Source organism: Babylonia areolata, chromosome 1 (genome assembly GCF_041734735.1).
Source record: "Babylonia areolata isolate BAREFJ2019XMU chromosome 1, ASM4173473v1, whole genome shotgun sequence".
NCBI lineage: Eukaryota > Metazoa > Mollusca > Gastropoda > Neogastropoda > Buccinidae > Babylonia > Babylonia areolata.
Window position 1 is genome coordinate 27411252 of NC_134876.1, and position 21414 is coordinate 27432665.

General features: G+C 43.3%; 1 protein-coding gene and 1 long non-coding RNA gene across 2 annotated transcripts in view; both read left to right on the top strand.

Moving 5' to 3' along the window:
• The window catches only part of LOC143281460 (chitin synthase chs-2-like), a 55901-nt gene extending 51358 nt beyond the window's left edge, over nt 1–4543 (top strand). The window contains exon 22 of the mRNA XM_076586674.1: nt 557–4543. Within this exon, the coding sequence (XP_076442789.1) occupies nt 557–1628 (1072 nt within the window). The 3' untranslated portion in view covers nt 1629–4543. The remainder of the gene's footprint in view (nt 1–556) is intronic.
• A 585-nt stretch (nt 4544–5128) lies between these two features.
• On the top strand, nt 5129–6908 carry LOC143291701 (uncharacterized). The gene is made up of 2 exons (XR_013056568.1): nt 5129–6283; nt 6464–6908. It is a non-coding gene; the product is annotated as an uncharacterized LOC143291701 (long non-coding RNA).
• The last annotated feature ends 14506 nt before the right edge of the window (nt 6909–21414 follow it).

Genomic DNA, 21414 nt, shown 5'->3' on the forward strand with positions numbered 1-21414 from the left:
GTTTTTGTAAAGCACCTAGAGCAGATTTCTGGATAGTGTGCTATATAAGTATCCATTATTATTATTATTATTATTATTATTATTACGTGTAGACGTACGCAACTTTCTCGGTTTTTCGAAACACCATGCGTCTCGTTTTGATCTTTTGTCGGCTAACTCATTACCATAAAGACCAACGTTAAAAGTTTTCCCCCTGCCCCCTCTCTCACCCTCCACAAAACGGTGTTCAGAACAACAACACCGAACTTTGATTGCTATGAATACAGCAGTGAACATAGCTTTGGCAATTATTATAGATCATTCACGAATAGTCTGAATGGCCGCAAAGTCTGATTTTCCGCAATAAAACAAACCTCATTTTGTCACTACCTGGACATGTCTTATTTCCAAGTTACGATACATTGTCTCTATACTGGTTATTCTTAATGAGCAACATATCTGCGGGCTAGATAAAGCTGTTGCATAGTAAACTGAACACATCATATACTTTTTACACCTTGTTTGTTGGAAAAGTGAATTGTTTCCGGTGTATATTACATATATTACATGTTTGCAGGGCGAGGGATTTGTACAGATTCTACATGGACATCATGTGGCGTTCCAGTGGCAGCCCCAGGAAGGATGAGGTGAGTGAGGTCACCAGCCTGACGGGTCAGTCCATCTCCAAGGACACCATCCACGGCTCCGGCTCCGTGGACCGCAACGTAGTGAGCAAGATCTTTCAGAGGCAGAAGTCACGGCATCTGACTGTTCGCCATCAGAACCTTCACAACGCTATGGATGAGAGATTCGTTCCCATGCTGGACAACATTGAGAACGCCGGCAGAGTGGCGGGGATAATGGAAGAAGTGGAAAAGGGGGAGACGGAAGAGGAGGGGCTGGAAACAGAGATGAGTGAGGAAGGAGCTGAGCAGACTGAAGAGGATCAACCGGAGCAGGACGTGGAGGTTGGCTTCAGGAAAGACCCCATACCACAGGGTCTGAATTGGTTGGGAGAGCATTCCCGCAAAGTATTTGTGGCGTTGGCTAAAGACCCCAAGAAGCTGGAGATCGTCAGACGGCGCACACAGGTCAACCGTGATCGATGGCAAAACGCGTTCATCAGACTCCGAGAAAGCCAGGTGACGGGAATCTCCGGGGAAGGCAACGAAGGCGGAAGGAGACCAGCCACCGGAGAGGAGACCCAGCTGAAGCATATTTCGGACGTCGTCAGTCTCTGGATGAACCAAAAGCAGCCGACCCAGCAGCTGGTCAACAGGAAAGAAGAGGAAAACCCCGAGGACCCAGCCCAGGATGGTTCCAAGTCCCCCCAGGTCACCTTCAAGACCGAGACTGGTGCCCAGTCAGGTGCCGGATTGCAGAAACTCGCTGCTTTCAGTGGGCACGGTTCTCCCTCACCTCCAGCCCCCGGCACGCACAGGCCAAGGCGCTCCTCCAAGTGGAGGAAGGTGAGGGAAGCCAACCGCTTGGTGCAGGAGCAAGCGGGAGTCAGCAGCCCAGAGAACGTACCTCTCACCACTGTCGTCGACGTCCACAACGCTCATCCGTCCAGGAGCGGCGCGGAGCCCTCACCGGGGTCTGAAGGGGAGGTTCCTGACAACGAAGATCACTCCTCAACACAGTTCTAGATTAAAAAACAAAACAAAATGCAGACACCGCTCAATCCTGAGTCATCACCAAGGGTTTGCTGACAAAGCAGCCGTGTTCTTGCAGGTGATGACTCCCAAAACATTATGAAAAATGTATTCTGACGTGGCTGGACATACCACAGACCTGTGTTTCTGTTTTTACGAGACTGGCATGTTGGTGGGTTTTTTTTGTTTTTGTTTTTACGAGATTGCTTGTCTGTTTGTTTGGTGTGTTTTTTGTGGGTTTTTGTTTTTTTTTTGTTTTTTTTTGGTCGGTTTATCAAACTTCTGCGCCTCTGTGTCGTTGTCTGTATTCACCAGGACTCCCCCCACTTCCCATTCTACCGTTCTCATAAGAGTCGAGGTGCACACGCACGGAAACATCACGGCACTAAAGAATATAGTAAATGTTATGTCAATGTATATCACAGAAGGCACACACACACACACACACACACACACACACACACACACACACACACACACACACACACACACACACACACACACACACACACACACGTGTATCAACTACCGTGGCATCGCATGAGGATTAACTTGCATAGGTAGGAACTTCCATGGTGTTGCAAAAGCATTGATATTCACAGCATTACATATGGCAATACAGAATTATTCAGCCCCATGACACTGCAAAAGCATTACTATCCATGGCAGTGTATCAGTATTAATCTTCATGGTATGTTATACGTATTAACCTTAACTATTAACTTAAATGTCATTGCTTAAGTATTAACCATCCCAGCATTGTGTAAGTATCAACCGCCTTGTCATGGCGTAAGTATTAACCCCTATAGCATTTCATGAGTATTAACCTCCATGGCAATACAGAAGTATGTAGTCCCATGACAATGCAACAGTATTATACTCTATGGCGGTGTATAAGTATTAACCTCCACGGCAATAAAGAAGTATGTAGCCCCATGAGAATGCAATAGTATTATACTCTATGGCAGTGTATAAGTATTAACCTCCATGGCAATACAGAGGTATGTAGCCCCATGACAATGCAACAGTATTATACTCTATGGCAGTGTATAAGTATTAACCTCCATGGCAATACAGAAGTATGTAGCCCCATGACAATGCAATAGTATTATACTCTATGGCAGTGTGTAAGTATTAACCTCCATGGCAATACAGAAGTATGTAGTCCCATGACAATGCAATAGTATTATACTCTATGGCAGTGTATAAGTATTAACCTCCATGGCAATAAAGAAGTATGTAGCCCCATGACAATGCAATAGTATTATACTCTATGGCAGTGTGTAAGTATTAACCTACATGGTATTACACACGAATTAACTTTAAGTATTACCCTCATTGTCATTGGATATCTATTTACCGCCATAGCGTTGTATACGTATTAACCGCCTTGTCATTACATAAGTATTGACATTCATGGCGTTACATAAGTATTAACCTTCATAGCATTGCATAAGTATGAACCTCTATGGCAGTACTGAAGTGTTTATCCCCATAACATTGCAAAATTATTAACCTCCATGACGTGTCACGTGACATGGACGGTGTGAGAGAGAGACACAATCCAAGCTCTGAACACGGTAATTTTTGCACGTCTCCGTCTTCGACCATTCCTTGTTTTTGTTGTCGAAGTTCGTTTTGTTTGAATCGTGTTTCAGTTCTGCGTGCCGCTTGCGTTGTTTTAATTAAGTAACGTGCAATAAAAGTTTATATGTGTGTCTGAATAATTGTTCGCTTGTGAAATATGACTAACAATGCAGGAAAGGTGGTTCCAGAAGTGGTATTGTAGTTGGTTTTCTTTTATCATTGTTTTGGGATTGATTTATCGTGGTCTTTGTAAGCAGCTTTTTGCACGTTATTCGGATCTTTTTATGTGCGGTAACCTGTTATTTTGGTTGTAGTAGTAGTAGTAGCAGCAGTAGCAGCAGCAATGTCAATCAACAGAAATTTGTCATTCCAGTAGCAGTGGTGGTAGTAGCGACAGCAACAAAAGGAGCTGAAGTCTTATTAGAACAGCGGCAGTTGTAATAGTTTATGTATTATTGTTGCCGTTATCGTTGTTATTATCAGTCTCCAGTTAACAGACAGTCACCTGCTGACTTAGATTTGCAGGGGGGCGGGCCCAGTGGGATTAATCATAAAGCAACACAATGCAAATTAGCTTATGATTATGTCAGTGCTTCTGGATATTTATTGATACTGATTTGCCCGAGAGTATCCGCTGACAAATTGAGTAAAAGCAGGATTCAGGCAGAGTTGCACAGTAGCTGGCTTCCAAAACTGCTCAAGCGTGAAACACCTTTTTGGTCGCAATGGGATTCGTCCTAGTAGACCCTGGCCGATTTGCATGGGCTTGGAAAACAGAACGACGAAATGCATAATTTGTGCGGTATGTCCATCTGTCTGGTACTCAACTGTTGTCACGACACGTAACATATATTTTTTGGGGGGAGTCATTATTTTAGGCATACTTGGAAAGAATTCATGCAGTGTTCATTATTAATTTTGGCTCAGTCCACGAGGTTTGTACACTTAGCATGCAAATTCAGCGCCTTGAAAATGTATAAACACCATTTTGAATGTGTAAACACATTTTTTGTTGTTAAGTTTTCAATTTTGACACGTTTTGTCGTTTTGTAATTCAAGTATAACGCTTTGTGTTTTTGTTTTGTTTTTTTATTTATGGAGTGCACATCGTTTCGTTTTTGTGTTTTTTAATAATAGTTTGTTCTTCCGTTCACAAAAAATCCTGATCATATTTTTGATTTTTCGGTATTTATACACAAAGGTATGTATTAAATTATTAACAAATAGTAAAGAGTGGTAACTCTCTCCATTCACAAAGTACACAACTTCAAGTCAGTGCTGTTTACGCCTACCGATTCAGCTTGCACACAGGTAAATAAAAGGTACATTGGAACAAACCGTCGAAAAAGGAAAGCGTCGGGCCTGTCCTTTACCGATCATTTGACATGTGCACACAGCAGCAAAGACAGAAGAAATGTGCAAACACATGTTAGCTTTTATTCAAGACTGGCATAGCCTCTTTGATCCTGAACAAGCCACACAGAACACATGGACAATACAGAACAAACACATGGTTGCCTCGGTGGTTTTTCAACTGGAAATTAACTAACAATGGGCCAGGAGATGAAATGATTAACAAATAGTAAAGAGTGGTAACTCTCTCCATTCACAAGGTACACAACTTCAAGTCAGTGCTGCTTATACGCTACCGATTCAGCTAGCACGCAGGTAAATAAAATGTATTAGATTATGTTTTTCATTTTTCGGTATTTATACACGAGGTATTTATCAAGCACAGCGGTTTGTATGTTTTTGCATATCCTTCATTTTCAAACAATACCAACGATACGTGGAGTTTTACTCCTATGTAATGCGTAGTTGTTGTTTTTTTTGTTGTTGTTGTTGTTTTTTTTTTGGTTTTTTTTTTTTTTTTTTGGGGGGGGGGGGGGGGGGGGTTATATAGCTCATTGCTTAGTTCTTTCAAACGCTGTGCCGCATTTTTGCTTCATCGTTTTGTTTCTTGATGACCCGTTCGTTGTTTGTTTGATGTTTCAATTGTTTTCTGCATCATATAATGTGCACTGAACTGCGTTGTATATTTTGCTTACTTTTGTGACATTTTGTTTTGTAATGTTGCATACTTTGAAATTATCGCATTTTTAATTCGAAGGTTACAATGTCTTTCTTTGATATGAACTGCATTATTAAATATCGGGGTTTAATCACGCTACATAAATACAAAAATGTCATTTATACAATGAAAACAAATATTTAGATTAAAAAAAAAGAATGTTAATGAAAAATATTTATGCTATTTTGACAATACACTCGCGAATACAGTGCGACTGGCAGTTGGCCTGAGGCAGAAAGTATTTCGTATTTGCACCCGTGCAAATGACAGCTGAGGACTGATACAGTGTATATTTTCATTGCATCAGTTTCAACGCAGGTTGTTTGCACTCCTTGTATTTGTCTGTTAATCATTTCAAAGAAGAAATCAAAACAGAACAGAAGAATCAGTCCTACAGCAACAGGCCTACAAGCAGAACTGGTTTGCTGAAATGAACGAGAGCGAATTATAATAGATGAACGTTTTGAGGAAAGTTAAAAATGTGAAGAGAGATTTGTTGACTTTACTACTCATGTTTCAGCAGTGTGATAAAATACGGAACAACAAACCATGTTATTCATACAGAGAGGACGAATTGCTTGTATCATTCGAAAAGATCGAAAATCTGATAAATGTAATTGTAGTGACTTAAAGTGACTTGGGTGCTGAGTTTTACCACAATTTTTGTGTACATTTAAGTCGAAAACATTTCACCAAAACCCTATCATTACAAATGTTTCTGATTCAATCAGATATTCATAAACTTAAATTCTTTGAAAGGAACAAATAATCGTTTCAGTCGACACTGACGACATTGATAAGCTAAAGACAACAGATAACAGTGTAATTGAGAACGAAGAGCGAGAGAGAGAGAGAGAGAGAGAGAGAGAGAGAGAGAGAGAGAGAGATGTGATTAATATTTCTCTGGATTTGCTTCTTTGTTTTCAGATAATGATCAAGGGCTTCGTTATTCGATGTTTTCAGATAATGATCAAGGGCTTCGTTATTCGATGTTTTCAGATAATGATCAAGGGCTTCGTTATTCGATGTTTTCAGATAATGATCAAGGGCTTCGTTATTCGATGTTTTCAGATAATGATCAAGGGCTTCGTTATTCGATGTTTTCAGATAATGATCAAGGGCTTCGTTATTCGATGTTTTCAGATAATGATCAAGGGCTTCGTTATTCGAGAAAATTTGCCTTTTCTTCCCTTACAATAAAGTTTCTGTTAATCTTTTGAAACATTACTCGGCTTGATTCAAGGTGACACTGAAAAACTTCGTTTTAATTGCTACAAACAAACAAAAAAAAAAGAAAAGAAAAAGAAAAACAAACAAACAAACAAACAAACAAGCAAACAAAAAAAAGCCACATCAAACATCATTGCAGCAAATACAATTCTGGCACAGTATACAATTATCAAATTATACAACTGAACTGTGAAGCGACTAAAATAGTATTTCGCAGCAAAACAGAAAAAAACAGTCACATGTCACTGGGGTATCTCCATGCCGTTCACTTTTTACCCAGATTCTCACTCACTGTATTCATTTTCACAGCACGTTGTATGAAATGTACCTGTGCGCGAAGGAATGGAATGATTTATTATCAGAACAATAAATGACGTCACTGAAATGCGGGTTTATCAACTGCACTATTCTTTTCTGTAATATAGGTACAGTCAATCAAAACACACACACACACACACACACACACACACACACACACACACACACACACACACACACACACACACACACGTACGTACACACACACACACACTTATGTAACATACGTATGCGTATAGTCGTCTGTGAGAGAGTGAGTATGTGTGAGTGTGTGTGTGCGTGCGTGCGTGTGTGTGCCCGTCTGCGTCCACATGTGCATGAGCGCGTGTGTTTAAGCCTGCGTGTGTGAGAAGAGAAAAAGAAATGGTAACTGATTGTTGTTATTCTTCTTCAGAAAAAAAAACAAACAGGCGCAATCACTCAAGCAGATACAAACTTCAAATCATGTTGTGGTTATCTCCCTTGTGCTGGCTTCCCCCGTTTCATTCTTCTGTCGACTTCACGTTCTACGGCGCCGTAGATGTGAGTAGCTTGTAGTTGCTTGTGATGTTCCTGTGGTTCATATATGACTTGATGTGGATTTTCCTCTACTGTACGTTAAAAATCGCAAAATGTGAACCCTTTTTCTATTGTCCAGTTTGAAGACATTCCGTAAGTGAATGGACGATGATGTTAAAAGGTAGGCTCGTTTGGAATGACGTCCGTGATTCTGCTTGACGCATTGCTGATCAGACCAAGTGCTCTCTCTCTCTTTCAGTCTGTCTGTCCGTCTCCCTCTGTCTGCCTGTCTCTGTCCGTTTGTCTCTCTTTCCGTAGACTTTGATATCAGCAAGACATTCATCTCACCCCCGCCTCCCTCACTCCGCCTCCTAAAATTTATCTCCCTCTCTTACTGATCCTCACACGCACGCAAACCCAAGCGACTCAACCGAACGCATGCACAAATCCAAGCGCACTCTCTCTCTCTCTCTCTCTCTCTCTCTCTCTCTCTCTCTCTCTCTCTCTCATACAAACACATACACAAGCACGCCTGTGCACAAATTCATAAACGGACACACACACACACTAACACAAGCATGCGCGCGTGCACATGCACATATACGCACACACACATTCACACACACACACACACACACACACACACACACACACACACACACACACACACACACACACACACGCCTCAACGCATAAACCAGCTTTTTTGGGGGTTTAATTACGAGTATATGGTGAATGTTTTTACACACCTTATCCTGTGTGTTAAACTTCATTGGGGTTACGTCCAGCTGTGGTGATTCATTCAAAATCTCAACATTCACGGTGATGAACAGTAACGCTACCATTGGGGTGGTGTTTGATGATCGTTTGCCAGACTTGCCGTGGGTATGTTGTTGCTACTGGTTGCAGTCGTATCTTATCTACTTAACTGTGATTTCCGATTGAGTAGAAAAGCCACGTGGATGTAAAACGTGAGTCCTGTAAGTGAATGCACGACTTGATATCATTAAAGAATGGATTTAATGATTACATATTGATTGATTGATGGAAACAGACATACACGCACACATACATATTGATTGATTGATTGATTGATGGAAACACACACACACACACACACACACACACACACGCACGCACACACACACAGATGCACACGCACGCACATGCACACACAGACACACAGACAAACACAGACACACAGACACAGACACACACACACACACACACACACACACACACACACACAGAGGGACACAAGCACCATTTCCTATAATGAACTCAGGCACGTTTACTGACCGAAAAAAAAAAAAATCGGTTGGCCGGTTCACAGGTGTCAGAAGGGCAAGCTCTCCTTGAACCCCCCCCCCCCCCCACACACACACTCCCCCCCCTCCCTCTTTCTATTCTCCTTCCCCCTCCTCTCTCCCCTCCCACCTGGCTTCACCTGTCAGTACCTCAGTCGCTCTCCTACCCCCCCCCCTCCCACCACCACCTCCGGCCTCTTACTTCCACCCACATTTTCCCACGTTTTTGCATCCTGGCCACAGCTGTTGCTGCTATAATAATTGGGTGAATAAATAATACGTGGTGGTAACTGACACAAGCTCTGGGATCTATTCACACACCTTTGCTTGCTTTCCAGCTGGTGTGTTATGTGTTTAGATAGCGCATCGGTGGTAAAGCTTTGACAGGAACATATTTTTGATAAGTTTCTTGTAACGTCTCTCCCTCTCTCTCTCTCTCTCTCTCTCTCTCTCTCTCTCTGTACGTGTGTGTGTGTGTGTGTGTGTGTGTGTGTGTGTGTGTGTGTACCATCCTAGTACTGTGTCTCAGTCTGTCTATCTCACGATATCACACACACACACACACACACACACACACACACACACACACACACACACACACACACACACACACACACACACACACCCGTGGCCACGTCCTCTCTAAGTATGACAATAGAACAGGGAAGATGATCTTCATTCAACACACACACACACACACACACACACACACACACACACACACACACACAACAACAACAACAACAACAACAACAAAATCCTGCTAAGTCGGGAGCTAACTCGTTGGATTATTTAAAGCACGCTGGTGATGCAGGTGATTGAGGGGGAACATAACTGCAGGCTATCCAATCCCACAAGTGTTAATAGCGCTGACACTCCCACAGACCCTGCATGGGGAGTTTCGACGTACTACGAGGACGTCACAGTGTGTCGTCGAACTGGTTTCTGTGTACCCTTAAAAACTGGGTGACACGCTGTCTCAGTAATGGACAGACGTTTTTCGCGTATCCTTGAATATTTCTGTATTTTGAATCCCGTGGTTTATTTGGGATATAATATAATATGATATACTACGACATTTTATGACATGATAAGATGTGGTAGAGCACAGTGCTTCAATAAATACAGTTTCCAGTACAGCAGAACAGAACAGAGTAGAATCCGGTACAGTGCAGTGCAGTGCGGTGCGGTGCAGCACAATATATGTTGTCGAGGAACAGTGATGTCAGTTGTTACTGGACGGTTCATGTTTTGTAACTTCGGGCTATGACAACACAATACAACACAACACAATACAACATTATGATTCCATATAAGAAATTATATTAAATTTAACTTCGTGAGATCAGTATTGTATCTCTACCTCCACCCCCACCCTTACAGTACCATGAACTACATCTTGCAATTAACTCCCCATTTTAGCAGATCGAAAATAAACACCATTTGGTGATCGTCATATCTCGTGTGGATAATCTTCGCTGTTGATCTCAAGCGCCTTCATGTCACGTTTGCAAACGTCTTTGTATCTTAGCTGTGGGCGGCCGATGCTTCTCTGCCCCGTGGCGAGCTCTCCATAAAGGATGTCTTTTGGGATGCGACCATCTTCCATGCGGCGAACGTGGCCCAGCCAGCGCAGCCGACGCTGTCTCAGCATGGTATACATAGTTGGGAGGCCAGCGCGAGTCAGGACTTCGGTGTTTGTCACCTTGTCTTGCCAGGAGATGTCGAGATCAACACTGAGTCCTGGGAGGACCTTGCAGATGGCCGCAACAGCTGGAGAAGCACTCTCAAGAATCAGCTGCGGATTGGTGAGGACAAACTGTCAGCTGTTGCAGCAGAAAAGAGAGCTCGCAGAAAAGGGACGGCAGCCAACAGACCAGCATCAGCTTCGACATAGACTGTTTCAATCGCATCGGTCTCTACAGTCACAGGCTACGCTGCTTGGTCCAAGCAGACCGCCCAATTAGACTTTAGGTCGGATATACTCTATCCGTGGTCAGCCATGACCGAAGGATGCCTACTACTACTACTACTATTCTGTGAAGAAGAGAAGCAAAGACCTTGAAAAAGAACGGTGTCGCAGTTGAAAACACCCCTGTACTTCCAAGACAGTTCAATGGATGTAGAACGCTGAATGGAATGAAAACGAGAGTTGGTTCTGATCTCGCGTTGGATTAATCAGACTGAGCAAAATTAGACTCTGCTAACAAGTTTGAATTACTCACTACCTGCTGCTAGTAGATTGACAATTTCAGTCTTAATACTCTTGTTAAAATAGTACTCAAATGGACGCGTGCCCTTTAGCTCTACTCGACCAGGGATTTAATCTCAGTGTCTTCGTCCTGTCGCTGCGGTTAACTCACTCAGTACGGCCAGTCCTCTCTTCTCCTCTACACAGACCCCTCGGATGTCCAGTGGGTGTCTGAATGACCCCACCTTTAGCTTCCGTCGTCAGAACTGTGGTATTCTTTGTCAATATTCACCTCTTCAGTATAAGAGCCTTCCGCTTGCAATATTTTGATGATGATAATTGGGGTGAAACGCTGTTAACGTCGTCTCTTTCGCCGTTCGTATGGAGAGAGTTAATCAAGCAACGTCGGGCCCGGTAAATACTAAACATTTCTAAAGTAAGCTGTGAGCATTAAACATTTTCTTGTTGACCCAACCAACCAACAATGCATACAGCTACATGGGAAAAACTGATGTGGTCGTAACAAACAGGAAAAAGAAAAGAAAGAGGGTGGGTGGGGGTGGGGGAGGGTTGAAGGGTTGGAAGTTGGGTGGTAGGAAGGGAGTTCTGGCTGGACACAGGGTAAGGTGGGAGTCAAACGAGAGGAGACGGTGTGGAATGGTGGAGAAACCTCTCCAGTTGATCTTAGACAAGTGATGAATAAATAAATGAATAAAAATTTTAATGAAAATAACGATTATCATATCAAAATCAATCTTCTCTGTCTGCCTGTCTGTCAGTCTGTTTTTGCTTCTGTGCACACCAATCCAATTCTGAGCTTTTGAGCAGTCCCTGACGTTTGTCTGTCTCTGTCTTTTACTGTGAATCTCTCTGTCTCTGTCTCTCTCACTCTGTGTGTGTGTGTGTGTGTGTGTGTGTGTGAGTGTGAGTATGCGTGCGTGCGTGCGTGTGTGTGTGTGTGTGTGTGTGTGTGTGTGTGTGTGTGTGTCCCTCCCTCAAGTGGGTGTTTTGCAGGAAGCACTCTCGATGCGTGAATATCAAAGATCACATGCTGCATCAGAGAAAGTCACGTCCAGTCTCAACCCCCGCACCACCAACTTCTCTCTGTGTCTCTCTGTCTCTCTCACACACACACACACACACACACACACACACACACACACACACACACATACATATATATATATATATATATATATATATATATATATACACACATACACGCACACTCACTCACACACACACACACACACACACACACTCACACGCACACACACGCACACACACACACACGCACAAACACACACACACACTCACGCACACACACACACACACACACACACACACACACACTCACGCACACACACACATACACACACACACACACACACACACACACACACACACACACACACACACACACACACACACACACACACACACACACACACACACACACACACACACACACACCGATCTCTCTTCACTCTTCTCCCATCTTGAGCAGGAACAATGTTCGTCTCTCCCTCCCTCCTTCCCTCCACCACACTCTCTCATCTCCTTCTCTAAGCTTCTACCTTTGATTTTTGTTTTTTTGTTGTTGTTTTTATGACTAACTGAAAGCAAAGGTCAAGTCTCTTGATCAAAAGAGGCGGATCAATTTCTCATAGGGATATGCGGGATAGGGGCGGGGGGAGGGGGGGGGGGGGGTAGGTTCGGGGGGGGGGGGGGGGGGGGGGGAGGAAGGCAAGGCAAGTTATTTGTTTTTCATGTGCCCACCATTGGGGGCATCGAAACACACATCAACTGTAACAAACACACCATTGAAACATACAAGATTGATAAAATCATGAACAACAGCAACAACAACAACTGCAACAATAAAACCCCAGTCAACTAAATCCAACATATATCGTAAAATATATGTTGGGTTTATTTGACTGACCAAATATTCAAAGTTGAATGGATTGGCCAATGATCTGTCAGAATTTCTCCTCTCCCCTCTGTTCCCCCTCCCCCACCACCTTACCCTCCATTCTTCTAAATTTTCTTTTTCTTTTTTTCCTTCGTGTTTTTCTTCTATCAGGCAAATTACTCTGGTGATAATAAATTTAAGCTCATGTTAATATTGATGTTAGCATTATTTTACTATATTACGTACTGTTTGTTTATTTGTTTTATTTCATTACTTACTGTTTATGAATGTTATTTGATACAATTAATAGTATGGTTCATCAGCCGTCATGATAAAATTGAAGAGCAACGTTGTGAGCACAGTATAAGCTTTAAGCTTGTTGATGCTCTTTTGTCATTCATTGCATTGTAATCATGTGTATTGTTGAACAATTAAAGATTATTTAAACCAATAGAACCCCAAAACAAGTATTAAAAAAAACAAAAAAACACTAACACTTAATTAAGTAATTCCCCCCCCCTAACAATGAAATTCTACTCAAAAGAAAATCGTACAAAAGAAATGAAGGAAGTAATCTCTAAAAAACTATCCTTCTTTAGACAAGAGGCATTTGCCGGTGATCACTCTTCCTCGTTTCGGTCACACAATGCATTTCTTTTGTGGTGTTCGGACTTTCCCGTTGGGAGAGAAGTAAGTCACTGGGCGGGAATAGGGGGGGGGGGGGGGGGGGGTTTGTGTGCTTTGTTAATAACTTGATTTGTCTCTTTCTGTCTCTTTCTCTGTCTCTTTTCTCTGTTTCTCTCTCTCTGTCTGTCTGTCTCTGTCTGTCTGTCTCACTCTCTCTCCTCTCAACCACATCCTTTTTTGTATTATTCTTTCTTCTACATTCACCAACAACATCATCATCAGCATAGTCGTCATTGTCTTTGATCATCATTATCATGATCTTGATGATTGCGTTGATGTTTGGACTGTCTCCCCCCCCCCGTCCTTTTCTAATGTCTGCCCCCTTCTCTGCCCCCGTCTGTCTCTTTCCATTTCTGTCTGTCTGTCTGTCTGTCTGTCTCCCTCTTTAAACCCCCACACCCCCTCTCTCTCTCTCACCCCTCTTACTCTCTTTCCCCCACTTCTTTCTTTGCTACCTCTCCCTCTCCCTGTGTGTCTCAATCTAACACAAACAGAATTTTACCCCACCACCCTCAGTCCCTATCACACACACACACACACACACACACACACACACACACACACACACACACACACACCTCGCCTTCACCCTAGCTCCGTAACCTCCCCTGTCTCCCCCTCCCTCCCCCACCCCCCACCCTCTCTCTCTCTCTCTGTCTCTGTCTCTGTCTTCGTTTTTTCCGTCTGTCTCTGTCTCTTGTCATTCGAGTCCCCGGTGTGGATGGAGGCGAGAGACCTGTCACACGCCTGTGTGAACACACAAGGTGAAGATGCTGCATTTGGCAGGCAGGTCACGTCCTACTCTCCACAGCCTCTCGTTCTGTCTGTCTGTCTGTCTGTCTGTCTGTCTGACAGTCTGTCTGCTTGTCTTGTCTTCATGTCTGGTTGTCTGGTTTTGTTTTGGTTTTTGTCTTGTCTTCCTATCTGTCTGTCTGTCTGTCTGTTTCTTTTATTCTCTTTCCTCTGTCGGTCTGTCTGCTTGTCTTCCTATCTGTCTGTCTGGGTTTTTTGTTGTTGTTGTTGTTGTTTTTTTTGTTTTTTTTATTCTCTTCTTGGAAGGGGGTTGGGGGGGGGGGCGGGGGTGAATAAAGAGAGGTGGGGCGGTGACGGTGGGTGGGTGGGTGGGTGTCCATTATGTCACTCATGTATCTGAACAGACGCACGAGCGGCTCTTTCGCTCCGTTTCTCACACACACACACACACACACAAAACCAGACGGTTTTTTTGTGTTTTTTTTTTAATTTTTATCTGCCTGCCTGTCTGTCTGCTTGTCTGTCCGTCAGTATGTCTCCTGTCATCTTGGAAAGTTGGAGGCCATTTATACATATGTACAGCCGCATGCATTGGTGCACCCGCTCTAGTTTTTAGCTGAAACACACGAATGCCTTTTTGTCTGTCCGTGTGTCTGCCAACCTTTCTGTCTGTCTATCTGTCTGTCCGTCTGAACGTCTCTTTTTTTCATTTTGGAAAGTGGGTGGCCATTTAGGTCTGTATGTGTATAGGTGGCTGCGTGGATCTCAGGCTCGCCCTATTTCTCGCTGAAATACACGTTTGACATGTTTGATCGGTCTGTCTGTCTGTCTGTCTGTCTGTCTGTCTGTTGACCATCTTTGCTTGTCTCCCTCCGTTCTCTCTCTCTCTCCTGCTTTCTGTTTTTCTCTCTCTGTCTCTGTCCGTCTCTCTGGTTGTCTGTCTTGTCTGTGTCCCAGTTCTTGACAACTTCCTGGAAGAGAGATGAATCATTATGTATATGAACGTGCGCGTTGTTTCTCTGCTCTGCTCTGCGAAAAATCGGTGTTTGCGCACGTTATCTCCTACTGTCTGTCTTTCTGTTTTCCTCTCTTTTTCTATATATTTTTTTTGTTTATGTTTGTCTCTCTGTGTGTAAGTCTCTGTCCTGTCTCAATCCCTTAACCTGAGTGACACTGCTATACTTCACCATTAGCGCCTAACATCATCAGTATCAGCATGTTAATCTGTTCGCTTTCTGCTAGATTGAATGTAGGGATGTCGTGATGAGGACAGGGATGTTGTGGTGATGGGAGGGATGAAATGATGAGGGCACGGATGTCATAAGGATGTCGTGATGAGGGCTGGAATGTCGTGCTAACGGCAGGGATCTGATGAAAGCTGGAATGTCATACTGAGGGTAGAGATCTGATGAGGGCTAGAACGTTGTGCTGGGGATAGGGATCTGATGAGGGCTAGAATGTTGTGCCGAGGGTAGGGATCTGATGAGGGCTAGAATGTTGTGCCGAGGGCATGGATCTGATGAGGGCTAGTCTGTTGTGATGAGGGCAGGGATCTGATGAGGGCAGGAATGTTGTGCCGAGGGCATGGATCTGATGAGGGCTAGACTGTTGTGATGAGGGCAGGGATCTGATGAGGGCTAGAATGTTGTGCCGAGGGTAGGGATCTGATGAGGACAGGAATGTTGTGCCGAGGGCATGGATCTGATGAGGACAGGAATGTTGTGCCGAGGGCAGGGATCTGATGAAAGCTGGAATGTCGTGCCGAGGCTAGGGATCTGATGAGGACAGAAATGTTGTGCCGAGGGCATGGATCTGATGAGGACAGGAATGTTGTGCCGAGGGCAGGGATCTGATGAAAGCTGGAATGTCGTGCCGAGGATAGGGATCTGATGAGGACAGGAATGTTGTGCCGAGGGCAGGGATCTGATGAAAGCTGGAATGTTGTGCCGAGGGTAGGGATCTGATGAGGGCTAGAATGTTGTGCCGAAGGTAGGGATCTGATGAGGACAGGAATGTTGTGCCGAGTGTAGGGATCTGATGAGGACAGGAATGTTGTGCCGAGTGTAGGGATCTGATGAGGGCTAGAATGTTGTGATGAGGGTAGGGATCTGATGAGGGCAGGAATGTTGTGCTAAGGTCATGGATCTGATGAGGGCTAGAATGTTGTGTCGAGGGTAGGGATCTGATGAGGGCTAGAATGTTGTGATGAGAGCAGGGATCTGGAGGGCTAGAATGTTGTGCTGAGGGTAGGGATCTGATGAGGGTAGGAATGTTGTGCCGAGGGCAGGGATCTGATGAGGGCAGGAATGTTGTGCAGAGGGCTGGAATGTCGTGATGAATGCATGGATCTGATGAGGATATGGATGTTGTGGTGAGGGAGGGATGTCGTGTTGAGGGAAGGATGTAACGAAGGCAGGCATGTGATGAGGACAGCGGTGTTGTGATGAGGGCATGGAAAATCTACGTGCGTATATTGCTTGTACCTGGAGGTAAAACCAACATCGGTGGTATTGCATACATGCCTGCAGGTAACACCTATATGGCTGTGGTATTGTATACATCCCTGCAGGCAAAATCTGTATGTGTGCATATGTACCTGCAGACAAAAAAACAAACAAATTGTGTGGTATTATACAGTACTGCTTACGTGCTTTTAAAATTTCGTACATGTACCTGCAGGAAAAACCTCTGTGTGATGTGCTGTATTCGTACCTGTATGTAAAACGTATGTGTGTAGTTTTGGTTACGTACTTTCAGGTAAAACGTATATGTGTCGTATTGCATACGCACCTGCTAGTATACTCAACCACAGTATACTCCTTTCCAGACATGAATATGTTTTGGGGAATTATTCAATAGTTCTGAACTTATTTTATTCATACCTATCCAACCGTTTCCAGATTGTCTCTGTTAAAAACATTAAGTCTGACCCAACCCTGATATCCTATGGTGCGCCACAAGGCTCTGTCCTGAGCCCCGTTCTGTTCGTTCTGTACAACGCTCCTCTTTCTGGTGTCATTTCTGGCCATTCTGTTCTTCACCACTCTTTTGCTAATGATACTCAGCTACAAAAGTCTGCAGAACCAAACCAAGTACACAGTCTGATTCTGTCAATGCAGTATTCTCGATGTTAAATCCTGGATGACATTCAAGAAACTAAAGTTAAATGATGACAAAACTGAAGTTATTATTATTTCCTTTTCCTGCCTCTATTGTGGTTGGTGATGCCACTGTTCAGTTTTCTAAATCAGTAAGGAACCTTGGAGTCATTCTTGACTTCAAACCTCAGTATGCACGCTCGGGTAGTAAATCTGATACGCATAGTAAATCGTGAACTTTGTCGCATCAGCTTTATCCGTCAGTACCTTTCTGTTGAAAAAACTTAAACCTTTATTTCTGCTTTTGTGCTGTCACAAATTAACTGCTGTAATTCTCTTCTCATAGGCTGTCCACATAATCTTCTTCAGTGAATTCAAAAACTTCAAAACATTGCTGCCCGTATGTCTCTCAGAGTCCCACGTACTGATCACATTTTCCCCCACCTCCGCACTCTACATTGGCTCCCCATTGAAACGAGAATTAAATACAAAGTTGGTTTAAACAGTATTTTATTTGGAACATGTCACAATACGACACAGATATCGATGAACAGGACAACAAGAAAGTCTTATATAAAGTCCTGTCCTGATACATGTACATACTGAATATGTGACAGATGTCATAACTAGAAATTAAGACGTGATCATACATGAGTTTTGAACAAACTAAGCTGAGATATAAAGTGAAGAAAATTAATAATAAACGTGTGGTGGAGAAAGAAGTCTATAGAGAGAGAGAAAGAGAACGAGAAGTATCAACGCTGGGGCACAAGCACAGCAACACTGAACTTGGCCGACAAACTTGGCGAAGGCCAATCGTCCCGCGGAAATAATAGCAAGCAAGCAGGCACACCATCATGTATTCATATCATGAGCTGGCAAGTGAAAGGGCAGCACTCTTTCAGGCACATGCACTTACATACATATATGCATACAGACCGGATATTACTCATCGTTAAAAACCTTTGAATTAAATGCATGCAAACATATATGGGTATAATTATGTGTACGTACACACACACATGCCCATCCACACACACACACACACATACACACACACACACACACACACACACACACACACACACACACACACACACATATATATATATATATATATATATATATATATATGCATTTACATATTTAAAAAAAATAATAGAAAAAAAAGAAATTTAAAAAAAAGAAAAAAAAGAGGGAATTGTCTGAATTTGGGATCAAATCGTTCGCTTTAAGTAATAAACTTGTGAATAGTTTCAAAGATGCTGACATTTATCTCAAGACTAAAGGAGGTGTTACCAAATAGTAAGTTATGTACAGTGATATGTTCTTGTGGGAGATTATGAATAGTGTTTGTTTTATGTATGTTGTGGTTCGGGCAGTGCAACAGAAAATGCTCAGCTGTCTCTTGTGGAAAGCTGCAAGCACAGGATGGATCATTTCTTATATGTCTATTATACAGATCAGAGCTTAATTCGCTCATACCAAGTCTCAGACGACAGTGGATAATGTGTTCTTTCTTTTCACCCAGAGGATAATATGGTGGGACTGTAGTGTATGTGTATGTAGAGCAAAGGTAGCGTTTCAGTTGACTTAGAGACTGGGTCTGTTGAACAGAAAGAGGAAGGGTGTTCCAAATAGCTGTGGCTGAAGGGAAAAAAGCTCTGTTGTAAATGTCAGTGTGGTGTGGAGGGACGATTCATTCAAATGGTCTTCGCCTGTGGTATGGGTTTACTGTTGACACGAGAGGGGGCAATAAGTGTGTAAGGTACTGAGGACAAATATTACTGATAATCTTAAAGAACATTATCATTTTATGTCTTTGACGCTTTTCTTTTAATGAACAGGATCCTGATTCTGCGAGCAATTTATCGTGGCTAGTACCACGAACCGTACCAGTGATAATACGCATAGCGTTTAAGTGTAAGTCTTCCGGCATTTTATATTGGTACTGTGCGCAGTTGTCCCAGATTATATCAGCATAGTCAAAGATTGGGACGATGAGCGATCTATACATTGTTTCCAGAGTCCCCCCTGGTCAGCTTGTACTTAAATGAACGAAGACAGTTGATCAGTAACATAGCCTTACTAACGATACTATCTATGTGGTCACCCCACCTACAATTACTTTGCAGAATGACCCTCGGTGCTTGTGTTGATTGTGTTGTGGTAAGTTGACACTTCCAAAAGTTAGGTCTAGCATTCTACGGTTCCCAGGAATACATTTAGTAGTTCTGTTTTAGTTTTATTAAATTTAACTTTCCATGTATTTGCCCAAACGTCTGTTCTATTAAAGTCAGCTTGCAGGGTTTCTTTTCTCGTGTCTTTGCTATTCTGCTTTCCACTCCGCAGGACCTACATAATTTTCTGACCTTATCAGTGTTTACACTCCCTCAAGAAATCTGCGCTCTTCCTCTGACTGTTACCTTTTGAAACTTCCTCGTGTCAATACAAGAACCTATGGTGGACGTTCTTTCTTCTTTGCTGCTCCTTATATTTGGAACAACCTTCCTCATCATATCCGTGCATCTGAGTCTATGTCTGCTTTTTCGCTCATCACTAAAAACTCTTCTTTTTTTAATTTTTTTTAAATTTAAACCTATCTAAAAATAAAAAATAAAACACTCGCAGCTTCCTTCTTCTCCAACATCATTCATGTCAGCTCACTTTGGATGTATGAAGAGTGGTGGAGGGAGGGAGGGGTTTTGAGAAAGAGTGATCATGATTGATTTATGTAGTTTGCAATATTTTCTTTCATGTAAAGCGCCCTGAGCTCTTAGGGAGAAAGGGCGCTATATAAATGCACATTATCATTATCAAAGTATAAAGCAATAGCTATGCTTTTGTACATATTCCATCTGGAAGTCTCCCTCTTCGCAAACTGAAAGCTGTTTCAAGAAACAGATGAGCTCAGTAATAGCGTATCCGGATTCAGATGATGCGTTATGTTTTAAATGTTGTGGATGACAACGCAGAGACAGTTAAACACGTTTGACATCAAACGCTGACAAAATTCGGCGGATAGTGCAACAGCTCTTGTGTCAGCCGAAACAGCAGAAGGTATTAGCTGTTAGCTGAATGCGTTGTGTGTCTCAGTGCTCTCTCTGTCCCCCTCCGATTTGATCAGAAAGCTGGTAAAGTCCCGTGTGGTTTCCAGAAAAGAAGCAGTTAAGTTCACCTGCAAGAAAGAGATAGAGAAGGGGGGTGCGGGGGGGGGGGGGGGGGGAGGGGGAGGGGGGGACAGAGAGGCAGATGGAGAAAGAGAGGGTGGGGGACATAGAGGAGGGGGTGATAGAGAGAAACATACAGAGGGACAGACGGAGAGACAGAGGATGGCGGGAAACAGAGGGATGGGTGGCGGGAGAGAGAGAGAGAGGGGAGAGAGAGAGAGAGAGGAGAGAGAGAGAGAGAGGAGAGAGAGGGGAGAGAGAGAGAGAGAGAGAGAGAGAGAGAGAGAGAGAGAGCGGACAAATTAAAATATTTTATTGACTGCTCAGTGCTCAAAGAAGAGTTGATAAAGACGGGTGACGGAAGTCTCGAAGAAACGCCGTCTCCTAAGATCACTTTACAGTGGGTTGGAAGGAGAGATCAAGAGAAAAATGGGGTAGAGAGAAGGTGGTCGTGGCGGAGATACAGAGACAGAAAGAAAAAAAAAAAAACCCGAAAAAACAACAGCAACAAAAAACAACCTTCAGAGACCCTACTTGTTCAAACAGACGCGACAGTTTACTAAGAGTAAACTTAGTTTGAACCTTTCAGTCTTTGTCCGCCGCAACCCCCCCCCCCCCCACACACACACACACCTCCTCCTCACCCCCAACGCCCCAACAACCCTTTCTTCTCTCTGGCTTCCTCTCTTTTCTTTTCTTTTCTTTTTCTTTTCTTTTTTTACTGTCTTCAGCATACACACTTCATGTCAGTCAGTTCTTACGGCGTCGTTGTAGATATACATACCACTCACTGCAAAGTATATTGGCTTCGTGCCAATCTGCCGACCTTTTTACCAGACGATGAGAGGAAAAAGAGACAGGGGGGGGAAGGAAGGAGGAGGATGTGGCAAGGCAAGGGAGTTGGTGGAGGGGGTGGGGGGGGGGGGGGGGGGCAAGGTTGGAGGAGGGGTTAAGG